General features: G+C 35.9%; 1 protein-coding gene across 1 annotated transcript in view; it reads left to right on the top strand.

The window, feature by feature from the left end:
* Positions 1–14,436, top strand: part of LOC138340300 (uncharacterized) — a 46,836-nt gene extending 32,400 nt beyond the window's left edge. Inside the window, exons 4-6 of the mRNA XM_069292013.1 lie at positions 12,298–12,551; positions 13,376–13,661; positions 14,093–14,436. Coding sequence (XP_069148114.1) covers positions 12,298–12,551; positions 13,376–13,661; positions 14,093–14,436 — 884 coding nt within the window. The remainder of the gene's footprint in view (positions 1–12,297; positions 12,552–13,375; positions 13,662–14,092) is intronic.
* The last annotated feature ends 3,184 nt before the right edge of the window (positions 14,437–17,620 follow it).

Raw genomic sequence — 17,620 nt, 5'->3', positions numbered from 1 at the left:
TTTTATTTTAGTTGAATTATCTTATTTGTGAACTTATTGGTTGTTTTAAAATAGAATAAGAAATAAGTGTAAATGGGAGTAATGCCAGTCAACTTTGGAATAATGTGATATAAAGATATCATATGATATTAACAAGGATTGGTTGGGAAGTGCGGGAGCTATTTGATTTCCTTCAATGGTGGCAATGTGTTGTTTCATGTGATTATCACAATGTTGCAGTTGTTGCAAATGAAGATTCTCTTTAAAGGAACCTCATGACCACATCTGAAACTTCGTAGATGTGTGTATACTTCAAGAACATCATTCAAGATACAGTTTGACTCTATTTGTTCCCTATTTTCTAATGGGGAAAGCAACAAAGTGGTTGACTAAAGTACAAAGGAATTCAATCACTTCTTAGGAGGAGCTCACAGATGTGTTTTACGAAAAGGGTTTTCCCTCTTTCAATTATGGTTAAGTTGAGGGATAATATTTAGAACTTCATGTGAATTGATGTTAAATCTATCCATGAAACATGGTTGAGCTTCCCAAACTAGTTCAAATATCCGATGCCCGGGTTGTCAGACGATGTGTTATTGAAATATCTCTAGTAGAGTCTAGACTCGGTTATCAAAGGTTTTGTATACCAACTCATTCGGGCTAGAATCATGAGACAATTCTTTAATATAGCATCTGACCTTCTTGATGAAATGAAAAAAAATCAATCATGCATGATACACAAGAGAAGATCAAGTGTCTCCTTTGAATCTTGGGCTAACAAAGGAATAAATGAAAAGATTCAAGACCGAGATGAAAAAATAGCTGAAATGATATCCTAAATGGACCTATTGACAAAGCATGTCATGGGAAGTGGTCACAATTTTGTGAATGCGTTCTCAACTAATAGTGGCATAGTATTGATGAAGAACCCTCAGAGGCCATGTACAATTAAGAAGTGCAGTTCTTGGCAAACTAAGAGAGAGGTTCTCGTCCTAGCTATCCAAGGTCGGACGGAATCAAGGTTGGGATAGAGATCATGATGATGGTTGGAGATATCGAGATCATAAATATCGTGACTATGGTGCAAATTGGAGATCTAAATATGGATACAAAGAACTATATGTTCCTCCTCATGAACATCAAAATCCAAAAGAACAAAAGTTTAATCCTAAAAGTTTCTTGATCAAAGAAATGCTTTCTCGTATCTTGTAAGGGGTGGTAGGGTCGGACAAGGTGCTCATATAAAAGATGATGTCTCTTCTCTGAACAAAATGGTTAAAAGACTCTCATTTTCTATTAAGCATCTTGAAACATAAATAGGTTAGATCTAAACTTATTTAAATCCCAGAGTGAAAGGGAGTCCCCCAAGTGATACTTTGATGAACCCGAAAAATGAGGCATGATCCCATAGCCATGTCATGCACCTACGTAAAATGATTTGCTTCTTGGGAGGCAACCCAAGGTTTGTTTTTTAATCTGTTGAATAATATTTTTTTAGATGTGCATGTTGAAATTCAAAATTTTGAAGATAAAGGAAAATTTGGTTTGCTAAATTTCATTGAGCGATTCGCTGAGTGGTTCATTGATCCCGATTTTGGTCACTCTTTGAAACAACTTAGTGGTTGCAGTTTTGTAAAATTCGCTGCAAAAAACCCACTAAGCGCATCGTTGGGTAGATCAATGGTTTTAATGAAGCTCGTCGACTGAGGCGTGAAGTAAAGGCCCAAGATCCTTTCAACCATTTTAAATTGAAAGTCTGTCTTTATTTTAAATTTCTCGACTCTTGCACCCTTTAAATATCATTTTAGATAGTATATCTTGGTTGAGGTTTTTTTGGGTATCTTTCTGTGATCAAAATTTGTTTCATTGCTCAAATTTACTTTTTCTTAATCGTTTCCTTGTTTGATTTTGATGTTTGTGTCTTGAATTCTCCTTTAATTTCAAATGTGAGCATACTATTAAGTAGTTAATTGATCTATTGTATGATATGATAATATGCCTAATCGATCGCCCGAGTTTTAGTTTTTAATCGAGCATGTCAAATATTTTATTTTAGCAAAACTTAATTGATTTTGGGTGTGAATTACTCAAATTGTTGTTGTTGTATATTTGGTTTTTTGTGGGATAAGCCAGAGTAACCCAAATTCCACCAAACACCTTGAATTTTCCCAATAGTAGATTGGGCAACATCATTTTTAGGGTTAAATCTTTGTTTGGTTGAATTTTAACTTATTGAGGGAAGTGTGAGTACCTCGACTCAAAATTGTGTAATGGGTACGCTTGAATTTCTTAGAATATTGCCTTAATTTGTCTGTCGTAAGTTGATGGTTTAAAAATTGAAAATTGGGCTTGGAATTTTACACGTCGAGACATTTGGAAAGCTGGGTCTTGCTCTCCGAGAGACTCGGCGATTTACCGAATGTCCTCTAGATAACTATTTTTTCTTGAATTAGTGCTGAATCATTTTGTAACTTTAAAAGATATGCATGTTCTCACCGAGTTTAATTGGGAGCTCACCGAATAACCTTAACCTCGTCTTCTTGAAGCATAGTTCTTTTTAAATTTATTCTTTGATTTTTGGCAATTCATCTTTTCTTGACCGATCAAGTTTGGTGACTCACAAAACACCTTTTTGCCTTGCAATTTTATATTGAAATTCTGATGATTTCTTCTGTTGCTTTTTGTGAGCTATTTCTTGCTCATTGAATGATATTAGTATCTCACCAAGTGCTTTGGCAAGCTTTTTTGCAACTTATTTGAAATTGATGTTTCACTAATCCATTGGAATCAGGTTCATTTTGTTTTCTCATTTTGAAAGATATTGCCAGACTGAAAGTTCCAAGAAAGGGTCCACTACTCCGAAAAAGGGATAAAAGGGTTGTTATTTCTATGGAGGTTTCACCTCATCAAACTAGACCTCGCCCAACTCAAGCTAGTGGTTGGGGAAAATTAAAGCAGCTAGTGGATCCTACATCGAGCAGTTCTAACTCTAATAGCATAGATGTATATTCCATCCACATTACCATATCTAATTTTTAGAGTAATGATGATGTGGGTTCTAGGACTCAACTTCATGATTTAGTTCCACCAGATGAATAGACACTCAAAATGAACATGTGATGAGTTGTGCTCCAAAGTAATTCATGATTCACCACGATGTCCGCCACTCCACACACCTCCACCACCTCAAGCACATGTAGCAGAAAAACCCAAGCATCTTTGCCACGCTCTAAGAACCAGCTGAAGGTCGCTAATATGCAGACAATTTTGGAGGAGAAGAAGTTATCAATAGATGGGGTGGTGGATAGATATCCAGCAATATTGGAAACACTCCAGTTTCATAAATTTGAATACTTCAAGAAGAACCAAAATTTGTACGTGCCTACTTGGGTTGGATATTTTTAATAGAGTTATGCATAATTGCTCCCAAAAGAGAAGAACAAATATGGTTTAGTGGTATCGTTAAGTTTGTTAAGGTGTGTGTAAGAGAGTGAAATGTACTGAGATGGACACCAACAATTCGCTTGCATGCACAACACATATATGGCACCGTTTGAGGCACTTTATGAAAGGGTACGTAGATCACCCATAGGATGGTTTGAGGCTGGAGACGTGAAATATTTGGGGGTTAATTTAGTAAGGGATAATTAATATAACGTGACGAGTATTCAAGTTAATCTATTAGCAACACAGAGTAGGCAGATGAATGCAGACCATAAGGTAAGAGACATGGCATTTCAAACTAAAAAAAACGTTCTTATGAAGGTATTACCCATTAAAAGAGTGATGAGATTTCTCAAGAACGGCAAGCTAAGTGTGTGATACATTGGTCACTTGAGGTTATTGAATTTGTATGTCTCAAGGCTTATAGATTGGTTTTACCTCCTAACCTATCGAGAGATCATCCGGTATTTCAAATGTCTATGTTGAAGAGATAACATGGTTTCGGGGATTACATCATAAAAAAGAGATCATGTGTTAGACAAACACCGTTAGTATGAAAAACAACCTATTGCAATTCATCATGATGTTCAGAAGTTGATGACCAATGATATTAGGCCCGTGAAACTTTAATGAAAGCATCGTCTAGTTAAGTAAGCTACTTGGGAAAGCGAGAATCACATACGACATAATTATCCCTAGTTTTTCTTTAGTTCACGTACTACTCTACTCTAACTTTAGCATGTTTTCTCCTAGTTGTCGCTCGGGGATGATTGATGAGTAAATTTCTATATATTGTAATGACTAGTTCCCATCATTATTAAAAAGCCAATGGGGAAAAATTTTGGTTGGAAAAACTTTTTTGAAGTAACTTGGAATTTCCCAACCTAGTCCAGATTTTGATGAAATCGTAGTCAGTAAAGTCGAGAGAACTATGGTGAAAACTATGAGTTATATTTATGATTCTTATAACATGATTGGATATCTAAGACTTTAAGGAACCCATACAACTTTATGAAATTGTATTCGGGTGAGTAGAACTCCCAAAACTGAACTTGGCGTGAAAGGGTAGTTTTTGAGTGTCATTGTTGAAGGTGTGTTGTGAAAAGGGGGTTTTAGAATTTTTTTGTCTCTCTGTGTCCGTGAAGGGTTTTAAGGAAGGTTGTTCTCGCCACGGCGGGGCAGCTATGGCGGGATGTGTGCTGCCATAGCGGGCCAATCACAAATTAAATCCGAAATAAACCCCAAAAACTTTTTATTCCACACTTTTCTACTTTGAGAGCTTGGAGACTACCCAAAACGAGTTCTTGATCATTTTTCACGATACTTAAATATGAAGGTAAGGTTTTAACACCCTAAATCCGTTTTTCTATCCGTAGAATGTAAATTTATGTGTAATTATTGTTGGAGAAGTGTTTTGGAACTGTTTGGATGGTGGGTAAAGCACTAATTTGAATAGTGAGATCATGGGTTTAATCTAGGATTGATAGCATTGACTTTAATCTAGTTAATTAGATATTATTTATTTATTCCAATGTTATATTAATTTTTTTGTAGATAAGAATAAGCGAAACATATCCGTAAAGGGAACAATCAAGTTTATTAGGGAATTTAAGTTTTATTTGAGATAAGGGATGGTTGTGAATTCATGTTGTGTGATATATGTTTGTTCTTGCTTCATTATTATACAAGTATGTTTGTGAATGACTGAGGTAAGTTAAATGATTGAATGTAATGAATCATGACTTGATTGTACAATTATGAGAATGTACTTCATGATTGTGATAGTGTCTTGTTGAATGGATCAGTTTTCACGTCCCGAAACAATAACTAGGATTGGTTTACACATTCTGACATAAACATTGGAACAAGTGTCATGAACAAAAATACAAACTTGGACTGGCTACCACGAATCGTTATACTAAAAGTTTGGGTTCGGGTTCCATGAAAGCAATATTTACTTTACATAATTGTATAATTGAGAATTTTGAAATTCTCTGTTTGTTCGTAAGTGATGTTTATAGTGTATATGTTCAGTGTATGCATGGTTATTATGTTGTAATGAATTATGTATATTGCACTTCGTGGTATAGTTGTTTGATCCTACTAGTGCACTATGGTTGTGTATATATACTACACTTATTATTCTTTGTTGAGTAACGACATCTTCAAGCGGCAATTAACAGACATGTTTAGAAGATTAGTGATCATTTTGAATTCAAGGTTGAGACAGTTTTTCCGGTATTTCGTGAGTTCTTTTTTCTGTTTATGTCCATAATTCGGACATAGACTTTCTAGTTAGTTATTTTTCTTAGTTGGGGGTTATACCACTTGGTTTTAGAGTTATGGTTGATTTTTTGGTTAATTGACTTTCATATTTTATGTGTTATTTTCAGCATTGTTTTGTTGGACTTTTTGAGATTATGGGAGCTCTACTTCTTTTTCTCAGCATTTAAAACTACTTATGTAACTTTAAGTGCCTTAGTTTGATTTAGTTGTGTAGTTTTACTACTAGTTTTGTTGTTGTAATGGTTCTCCCACCGAAGTTTAGTTTGGTTGCCACTCGCTATAGTCTTGGTCGAGACAGGGGCACATTGATATGGAATAAGGAGATTTCTACTAGGAATCCCTAGTAAAAGCTCATACATTTTCTTTATTCATTTACTTTTAGATTATGGAAAGAATTTTCCGACATTAGACCATGAGTGCTACATGGAATCCAGGGTTTTACCCCACACCGAAAAGTAATGGTTAACACTTGCCTAAGGTATTGTCGTTCCTACACAGATATCTAGGTGGATCCACTAATCTGGGGTCCTGTGTGGGCACATAGTTAAGGATCAAAGAGATTGTTAATTGAAACCCTAACTTGCTAAATATGGGGGGTTTTATCTCATGAGACAACACATATATTGGTAATCCAGACTTGCTAAACGTGAGGAAAACCATGTGGAGAGCAGGACTTGCTAAACGTGAGACCCCTACCTCACTTACATGCCTTTCGATGCTAAGCATATATTCCCTTTAGTAATCATATTTAGTCATGACATAAGTTCACATTATCCTAACTGGACTCTTATATTAACATCTTATCATAATAGCTCATAGGTGTTCATAAGTTAGAATAATCCTTTCACTTAGAAACAATAGCAAGTGATAAACCTTTCACTTTAACAATTTATTATAATCATGAGAACTACCTTTCAATCATATAACAATCATACCATAACATACATACGTACTTCATAACTAATTCAAGTGTATAGGATTAAGGATGAGTGGACCTTGTCATCAACACTACAATAACATATCTTTCATACTTTAGTTCAAGGAAGAACCAACATTCATACCTTCTTGTCCTTCATGGGAATTAATGTTTCAATCACCGAACAATGTATAAACCACACATAATATAAGGTAATTCATGAATCCATAACATAACTAACACCAATATAAACAATTGATATATTCATCATCTTCAATCAATTCACCATATCAAATCACAGATTTATGGAATTGGGGAAGAACATGGGTCCAATCGAATTTCAAGTGAACAACAATAATTATCCATTATTATACACCTAACCAAACTTATGTAATCATAATTCATCATAATTTATTCATAATTTAATTTTTTAAAGAAGACCCATGTGTTGAGAAAAATCCTATATTTTGGGGAAGTTTTGAAAACTCTTTGGAGGGACCTCTTGGCGAAAAGAATCCCAAGAGTGAAAGAAACCATATCTTAATGAATATTTAGCAACGAAATTTAGTTGAATCCTTTGATAATCGGTCCTCTTATTGGAGCTTCACAGTTCTTCAGTGAAGGTTTTGGAGAGAGAAGGAAGAGCTTTAATATTTTTTGACTTCTAATTGAGTGTTTTGTGTTTTTTGATTTGGGAATTGCTGTAAAATGACTAAAAACTATACATATTAGCCCTCCCAAATTACCTAAAACACACCAACACTAGTCGGACCTTATAACGAAAGTCCAACTTAACTTTTTGTTCAATCCCAAAATTATCGACATTAGAAGTGGGTCCGTGATGCGTAGCCGGGTCCAAATTCATTTTTCAAAAATGCTTTTTGAGGCAGAAGACATCCTATCATCTCCTTAACGTGGCTCTGAAATATTTAAGATTTGGAGTGAGGTGCATGACGCACTGCCAGTGTCATTTTTTCCCATCGAAATTTGTTGTTCAATTTTCATCTCTAAATCCTCAAGACTTCCACGACTATTTCCCGAAACACTTGGGACTTTAATTACCCCTGTATTAGGTCATAATTCACTAGGTTACTATCTATTTTAGGTCATAAAATTTCTGGGATGTTACAAGGCGATTACCCATGTTTGCTTTTAGAGCTAAGAGGAATATGAATAGAAACTATTTCCTGGAAGTTAGGCTTAAGCCTGAGTGGACATGTGGTGATAACATGTGTACTATAAATGATGTGCCGAAATTGTATTGTACATGTAGACATTATCTAGTGGATCCACATAAGCTAGATGTTCATGGTTCTTATTGTGGAAAGTAGGACAACTATTTTTGGTGCGGGAGATATCGGATTCCATGAAGATAACTCTCAAGGTCTTATACATCGGATAAGGATACTTCCCACAAGAAATTTACGATAAACTAAATTTACTTCAAGGAAGTATTCAATATATTCTTAAGATGATGACTATGTGTATTGACCATGTGTATGGCTCATTTTTTCTAACTCTTTATTTCAAGTTTTAGAGTGGTTATTGAATTTATTAAGTTATATATGTTAAACATGTTTTCAAATGTTTTATGCATAGCTATCATACTTGATATATTTTTTTTACTAACACATACTCTTTCCTACATTTCGCCAAATGTAGGGTCCGACATTTAAGGTTCCCGATTTCGTGGCTACAGTTTGTTAAGGATATTTCGAGATATGGTAAGTCCTCTTGCTTTGAGGAGTAGAGATTTATTATTTTTAGCATTTACTTACTTTCAGTTTTGGAACATGACATATGGGATTTGTGCAGATTCATTCCTATATACTAGAAGGATTTGAGACTAATGTTTTAGACTTCCGCATTACTTTTAATAATTTTTTTGGACATGCAATGTTCCTCTTTTAACTCTTCTATTCTATTTATTGTATGAATAAAATTTAAGTGGCTTGTATGGGTACTCTCGGTGTCTTATAAACCATGTTATGCCTAGGGGTTACCTTGGGAAATGACAAACTTGGTAATAAGAGCACAACGTTTTGAAAGGTCCTAGCAAATCTCATAAGCCACGTCAGGTAGAGTCTTGTTCATGAGTATGAAGTGGGTCAAGCTTATGAATGAGAGGCTACAATATATGTAGGAAACTCTAATTTTTGATTAATCTTAAGAATATTTAGAATATACATGAGGGAGAATGTGATACAAGAGCTCCTTCCAAGCTCATCAAGCTCACGTCGACACTTTGGCCGAGCAAGTGACTAATGTGCAGTTTAGGGGTGTTTTCATATGTTTGCCAAGTCCATGAAGGACCAAGCCAATAAAGAAGTTGTGGTTCCTATGAACTCAAATGTGGGTACAACGGCATCTAAAGTGAGGGACTTTACTAGAATGAATCATCCGGGGTCTCATAGTTCTAAAGGCAAGGGAGTTCCTTAATAGTCCATTGATGAGGTTTACAAGGTATTGATTATAATAGAAGTGACACTAGTTTAAAAGAGTAATTTGTCCGTTTATCAAATTAAGGGTGTCACTCAAATTAGGTTCAGTTAATGAAAAGTAGGGAGATTGGAAGATGTGGCTCCTCTCAATTGGCAAAAGCTTAAGGTGTCTTTTGTTAAAGGTTCTTTTCCATTGAGATGAGGGAAGAAAAGATGCTTGAGTTCTTAAACCTTAGTCAAGGAAGTATGAGTTTGAAGTAATATGCTTTGAAGTTTACACAATTGTCTCGATATGCTCTTACAATAATTACTGAGATGAAATGAGCCAATTTGTGATGGGAGGTCGGATGATTTGTAAGAGGAGTGTCATTCAGCTATGCACACGACAACATGAACATTTCTCGTTTTATGGTGCATGTCAAGCATGTGTAAGTGGCAAGGGATAAGAGGAAGAGTAGAGATGTTAAGAGAGTAAAATTGTTTGAAGGAAGGTTCTTCAAAGAATAAGTTTGAGATACAAGAAAAGCCTAGGTTTAAGATGCGTATTTTCAAAAGTTTGGTTTTCATGTGGCTTCTTCTCAATCTCAAAAATTAGGTTATGAATTGATTTGTTTATGTTTTTGATTGGATAATATGAATAGATTAACATGTATTATGACTTATTTATGATATATCTTGATGATTTGGTATAGTTTGTAGATGATGATCTTTAACCCTTAACCCTTAGTTCGATATTGACATGAATTATGTTGAAATTGATTCAATCGACTTGGTTATTGGTTGAATTTCTATATTAATTGATGTTGTTACATTAATAATGAAAAAATTAGAGTGAATTGTACTCTTTCATGCTAGTTCTTGAGAGGAATATCTAGGTTAGAAAGTGAATTAACCTAAATGTTTTATCTTAAGCTATGATCTAGTATTGAATTGTGATGTAGTTAATCTTCTAGCCTTGCTATCATGTTGATTATTGAGTTATCATGTTGTACACCTAAATTGTATTGAATTTTATTGAATTGAGGGTTTATGGTAAGACCTTGATGATGAATTATGAAGAAGACTTAGTAAGGCTTATGATCTCTATCCTTTACATCCAATTGTGGTTAATTGTGATTAAGTCATAATGTTATATTGGAGTAAGCCTTGTATTAGGATTGATAGGATGATATGATGTTGAATTGAAATGTCTTGACTATGTTGTGAGGTTGATTAAGGTGTATATGTTATAAGGATGGTTATATCTATCAATGTGGCTTATTATGATATGAAATGTTAATGTGCTAACCTCACTTATGTGAATCGTAATGAATGGACTTATACACATGCAATTCTTATTGACCTATTGATGATGATGAGTATACAAGGGTTAGGCACTATGACTTAAGCAAAGCTATGATTGTTATTAAGGGCTTAAAGATATTTCAAAAAGGTACACTAGCTTAGCACCGAGCGAATTGGAGTGAGGAGTGTCCCTTCCCATATAGGGAAAGTAGGAGCATTAGAGTATTCATGAGATTGGAGACTACTATGGATGTAGCATGAAGAGGGTCCCAACTTTATCTCCTAGTTATTGAACTATGTTGCCTCCATAGGAATAATAGCTAGTAGATCCACGTTTTTGCTATGTTTTATGTTTTAGTACTACTTGGCAAGTAGTCCGCCTTCCTTTGATTTAGGTTTTATGGCACAAAACTGGATTCCACACTAGCTCATGTGGTCTATGTCGGTTAGGGAAAGATGTTCCCAAAAGGTAAAATGAATTTAAGGTTTTAACTCTAGCTAGGATAACCTAAGAGGTCTATCTTAATCAAAGTAGGGGTATGTCACTCTACCTAAGCATTGAACTAGTCAACCTTGAGGGGAGTCTTAAGAGGATTTTTTTATGTATGTTTATTACTATAATTATATATGATATGTATATGATAAACTTGCACATCGTTGATACTATATGTTGATTAGTTCACTTATGAGTATGTGTGTGTTTATACTGTCAAAGTAAGATGAAATGCATATCTAAATGTATTGTTATGTGAAGTAGCATTCTAGTCATGATTCATGTCGGGTTACTTGATTGAGTAAGGTTATGGGGCTTTTCTTGGTCATTGCCCTTGTTGACTTTTATATGAGTTCATGTGTAATTGTCTTGCTTTGTTATAATGAAATGTACTCCTATTCATACTTATTGTTAAATATGACTTGATAATGGAGTTATTTCGATATGTGTCTACTTATATGATACGAATGGTAAACTTGACTAGACTTGATGTTGTAGTATTCGGATTAATATGCCTATGACTTAATAAATGTGAAATATTGATTGGTATGGTTGTGTTGTATATGCATGAAGGTTTTAAATGAAAAATGCATACTTATTGAAATGTCCTTTTTTCTTAACATGTTTTGTAAGTATATGTATATACGGTCTCATACTTAGTATAACTAAATTACTAACCCCATATCTTCCTTTTTCTCCAACATTTTAGGTTCCGGTCGTTGAAACTCATTCGAGACGACTTGAAGAAGACTTGGATATTCTCTACCATCCAAGTGGGTAGGTCTTCACTTCCCCGAGGGCGATGCAAATATCGAGCTTATGTTTTTCTTTAGTACTAAGCCTCTTTTATTATTTTTCTTTTTATTTTAGTACGGATTATATAAAGCCTATATGTGGCTCTTTTTACATTGATGTAGGGTTATATCCAAATTGCTATTATTATTTAGATGGTATGAGACGAGAAAATCTTTAAGACCATGTTCTATCCTATATATATGTTCAATAAAAGTAGAAGGCTAAGTAAACTTCCTATACGAAGGGTCTATATATACTTGATATGGATATTATGTGTATGTAGAGGTTTATGAAAAATTCTGAGTATAAGTAAAAAAAAGTTATAAATTTAAGCTAAATGCAACTTATGAATGTGATGATGTAAGCTAAGAGAATAGTCTTAGTCCTTAGAGAGTACGACGACGCCGGTAACGTCTAGGGGGTAAACCCGCATGTGACAAACATGGTATAAAAGCATGAGATTGAATTATCTTAGAGTTAGTATCTCTCTCAACCATGTCTATGTAAGTTTGTGTTCGTAATTGTGAAGTGTGCCACACTTATGGACGGGAACCTACATGATGCCTAGGAATCTCTCATTTTTTTGGAAATCTTATATCGTGCCATTAAGGTATACTTATGGTGTGCTTTTGCATCTAATCCTATTGTTGTTATTATAGGAAGAATGAACACTCGAATGAAAGTGGCACTAAGACTTGAAGAGGAAATTGCCTATGCGGGAGCTCCTCCCCATGGTTATCAAGTTCCTCCACTTGAAGAAGATGCTAATATTGAACAAGCTCCGGTCATTCCTCCTCCTTTGATGGATGAGAATATAAGGGCCGCTCTTCTTCAAATGGCCCAAGCTATAACTACTCAAGAACAAGCTGCCACGACTCGAGCCCAATCTTTGACGGCCCAAGCCAGCGGAGAGGTTGTACCCCATCCTCATCAACAAGTTACTACTATTACTTCCCATCTAAGGGACTTAACTCGGATGAACCCTCCTACCTTCTACGGGTCTAAGCTTGAAGAACACCCCCAAGAATTCATCAATGAAGTCTATAAGATACTCTTAGTTATGGGGTTGTACACAAGTGAGAAGGCCGAATTGGCCACTTATCAACTCAAGGACGTGGATCAAGCATAGTTTGTGCAATGGAGGGATAGGCCATTGAGAGGTGGCGTAGTGACTTGGGAGATATTCAAGAAGGCTTTTCTAGATTGTTTCTTTCCTAGGGAGATGAGGGAAGCTTAAGTGGTGGAGTTCATCAAGCTTCGCTAAGGAGGTATGGTTGTTCATGAATACTCTTTGAAATTTAAAAAAATTGTCGAAATATGCTCCTTCTTTAGTTTCTGATCCTAGAGATGAAATGAGCCAATTTGTTATGGGAGGTCGGATGATTTGTAAGAGGAGTGTCATTCAGCTATGCACACGACAACATGAACATTTCTCGTTTTATGGTGCATGTAAAGCATGTGTAAGTGGCAAGGGATAAGAGGAAGAGTAGAGATGTTAAGAGAGCAAAATTGTTTGAAGGAAGGTTCTTCAAAGAATAAGTTTGAGATAAAAGAAAAGCCTAGGTTTAAGATGCGTATTTAAAGTCATTTTCCTTCCAAGTTCCCTAAGTTTAAGAAGGAAAAAGTTACTAATTCAGCAACTGATAAGCCAACTTGTGGAATGTGTGGAAAAAAGCACTATGGTGATTGCCTTAAGGGAACGAAAAACTGTTTTGGTTGCAGTAAAAGCGGACATAGGTTAGGGACTGCCCTAATGTGAAGGTTCAAGAAAAGGGTGGTCAAGCTCAAGTAAGTGGGTCGAATAAGGCTCCAAAGAACAATCGCTTTTATGCTCTCCGCTCTAGGGGTGAGCAAGAGACTTCTCCCGACGTGGTGACCGGTTTGTTGAAAGTCCTCTCTATTGATGAATATGCCTTACTTGATCCTAGTTCTACTTTATCATTTGTTACTCCTCTAGTAGCCAAAAAAATTGACATTTTACCTGATAGTTTGCATGAACCTTTTATAGTGTCTACTCCAATGGGTGAGTTGGTTGTTGCAAAAGGGTGCATAGAAATTATCCATTAATGTTGCCCAATAGAGTTTCTTATGTTGAGTTAGTTTATATGCTTTATTTTGATATTATATTGGGTATGTATTTGTTGCATGCTTGCTTTGCTTTCATTGATTGTAGGACAAGGGTAATGAAGTTTAGCTTTCCAAATGAACCGTTGTAGAGTGGAAGGGGGGAAACTCTATTCCTAGAGGTTGTATAATCTCGTCTAAAAGCATGAAAAATGATCTCAAAATGTTATCTATACCATATTGTAAGAGTCCAAGATCTAGACTCCAGAATTCCTCCCATTGAGTCGGTCCCCGTAGTGAGTGAATTTCCAAAGGTCTTTCCTAAAGACCTTTCCGGTATTCCACCTGAATGGAAAATTGATTTTTATATTGATTTGCTACCGGATACAGAATCCATTTCAATTCCTCCTTATCGAATGGCTCCTACTGAATTGAAAGATTTGAAGGCACAACTCAAGGATTTACTAGACAAGGGTTTCATAAGCCCTAGTATTTCTCCATGGGGTGCTCCGGATTTGTTTGTCAAGAAGAAGAATGGGTCTTTAAGAATGTGTATTGATTACCACCAACTCAATAAAGCCACAATCAAGAACAAGTATCCTCTCCCTCAGATTGATGACTTGTTTGATCAACTCCAAGGGGCAAGCTACTTTTCTAAGATTGACTTGAGGTCGGCATATCAACAACTGAGGGTGAGACGTGAGGATATACAAAATATGGAATTTCATACTTGATATGGTCATTATGAGTTCTTAGAAATGTCCTTTGGTCACACAAAATCTCTGGCGGCCTTTATGTACATAATGAATATGGTGTTTTGAAATTACCTAGATTTATTTTTCATTAACTTCATTGACGACATCTTGGTATATTCAAGAAATGAGGGTAAGAACATGAACTATTTGAGGGTAGTATTGCAAGTACATAAAGAACATCAATTGTTTGCCAAATATAGAAAATGTGAGTTTTGGTTGAGGTCAGTGACATTTGTTGGCCATATCATCTCTAGTGAAGGAGTTGACGTTGATCCAAGGAAAATGAAGGTGGTGAAAAATTGGCCTAGACCTTCTACTCCAATCAATAATAGGAGCTTCTTAGGTTTAGAGGGTTATTATCGGAGGTTTGTGGAGGGTTTTGCGTTTATTGCATTTACTTTGACTACTTTTACCAAAAGTGTACTCAATTTGAGGTGTCGGAGGCATGTGAGAAAAGCTTCCAATTGTTGAAAGATAGACTTACTTCCGCTCCGGTCTTGACCTTACCGAATGGTACAAAGGGTTGTTTTGTGTATTGTGATGCATCCTGAGTGGTTTTGGGGTGTGTGCTTATGCAACATGGTAAGGTGATAGCCTATCAATGAAACTTAAGGTGAATGAGAGAAACTATCCTACTCCTGACCTTGATTTAGCAGCCATGATACTTGCTTTGAAAATATGGAGGCATTACTTGTATGGTGTCCATGTTGATGTCTATACCGACCACAAGAGTCTCCAATATGTGTTTACCCAATAGGAGTTGAATCTCCGACAAAGAAAGTGGTTATAATTGTTGAAATATTATGAAATGAGTGTCCTCTATCACCCCGGCAAAGCTAATGTGGTTGCGCATCCCCTAAGTCATATACTATGGGTAGTGTATCTAACATATATGAAGACAAGAAAGACATAGTGAAGGATGTTCACATGTTGTCTAGGTTGGGTGAGAAGTTGGAAGATTCTCCAAATGGCGGATTCAAGGTCCATCATAACTCCGAGTCATCATTGGTAGTTTAGGTGAAGTCCAAATGACATCTTGATCAACCATTGATGGAGTTGAAAGAATTGGTTCTCGGTAAGTTAAATGAGTCATTCTCCTTTTTGGGGGATGGTGTGTCAATGTACCAATGGAGATTGTGTGTTCCCAATATAGATGGGTTGAGGGACTAGATCCTTGAGGGAGCCCGCTACTCCATTCATCCAGGTTCGACAAAAATGTACCATGACCTTAGGGAAGTATATTGGTAGAAAGGTATGAAGAAGGACATAGCAGAGTTTGTCGCTAAGTGTCTTAATTGCCAACAAGTAAAAGTCGAACATCAAAAGTCGGGTGGCATACTATAATAAATCCAAGTTCCTACTTTAAAGTGGGAAAACATCAATATGGTTTTATATTAGGTTTACCTCGGACTCAAAAGCAATACGACTCTATATGGGTTGTTGTGGATAGGTTGACTAAGTCAGCTCACTTTATTCCCGTCAAGTCTACTTATTCGGTGAAAGATTATGCTAGCATCTTCATAGATGAGATTATGTGTGACCATGGTATACCATTATCCATCATATCAGATTGGTGTGCAAAATTCACATCTAGGTTTTGGAGTTCATTCCAAAAAGGGTTGGGTACTAAGGTATAGTTGAGTACCGCATTTCATCCCCAAACGGATGGTCAAGCGGAACGTATTGTTCAGACCCTTGATGATATGCTTAAGTCTTGTATTATTGATTTCAAGGTAAATTGGAATAAGCATTTTCCTTTTGGTAGAGTTTGCGTATAATAATAGTTTTCATTTATCCATTTCCATGGCTCCCTTTGAAGCCTTGTATGGTAGGAGATGTAGGTCTCCTATTGGATGGTTTGAAGTGGGAGAGCCTTTGCTTCTTGGTCCCAATTTAGTTTATAAGACTTTGGGGAAAATTCATATAATAAAGAACCGGTTGCAAACTGCCTATTGTCGGCAAAAGTCTTATGCCGATCATAGGAGAAGACATTTGGAGTTTCATAAAGGTGATAAGGTGTATTTGAAAATTTCACCAGTGAAAGGGGTGGTTAGATTTGGCAAAAAAGGAAAGTTGAGTCCTCATTATATGGGTCCCTATGAAATGTTGCAAACTGTTGGTAAAGTTTCCTATGAATTAAAACTTCCTAGTGAATTGGCTTCAGTTCATCCGGCTTTCCATGTTTCCATGCTTATAAAGGTATTAGTGATGTCGAGTCTATTATTCCTATTGAGGGTATTGGTGTCAAGCATAACCTCTCTTATGAGGAAGTTCCGGTTCAAATTCTTGATAGGCCAGTCAAGAATTTAAGGAATAAAGAGATGATTTTCGTAATGGTGATATGGAAGAATCACCTAGTTGAGGGTGCGACATGGGAGGCTAAGGCCGACATGAAGTCCCATTACCCTCATCTATATGATAAATAAGGTTAGTTTTCTTACCAATAATGAAAATAATGACTAAAAATTGAATTTGTTTTGATTTTTATTGAATATTGCAAAATGTTCATTTTGATCCTTGCTTTACAGTGATTATAGTGAAGTGAGCATTTGAACTTGAAATTTTGCTCTTTGGCTTGTTTTGAGTTATATCTTGCATATTTATATGGTGAGTCTTTATGAAAAGATATATAGAATGATGTGGTTCATGTTGCCTTGTATTATTGTTGGTTGGTCTTCTAGTCTTGAGTCTATTCCTTCCAAAAGGATTTTTATGTCATTCAGGGACGAATGCTCCTAAGGGAGGGATAATGTAACATTTCAAAAATCCAAGATGATTCTTAAAGCCTAACATAGGAACCAAGAGGTCCAAAAACTATTTTAACACCTATTTAATCAATATAGGTCATTTAGGAAGTCTAGGAACCAAAATTTCCAAGAACGTCCATGACATCCGGAAACTAGTTATAAGAGGTTCTAGCGTGCCTAAGTCTATTTGACAAGCTTTTAGAAGTCGTAAATCCATGAAAATTGGTGTAAGGCTAGTTAATAGGTGTTTAAGATGATTCATGTTAGAAACTTCCAGGTACAGCTCCCTAAGGACTAAACAAGGGCCCTTGAGGAGAACCCTAGCACGTAGGAGGTAACACTGTCTGGGAAGTGTCCAACCACGAGAGGGCCAACATCAGCTCATGTGTGGATCTAAAGATTATCGATGCCAACCA

The sequence above is a fragment of the Solanum lycopersicum genome, chromosome 12 (genome assembly GCF_036512215.1).
Source record: "Solanum lycopersicum chromosome 12, SLM_r2.1".
Classification (NCBI taxonomy): domain Eukaryota; kingdom Viridiplantae; phylum Streptophyta; class Magnoliopsida; order Solanales; family Solanaceae; genus Solanum; species Solanum lycopersicum.
Note: the sequence above shows the minus strand (reverse complement) of the source record. Positions and strands in the feature narration are given on the sequence as shown.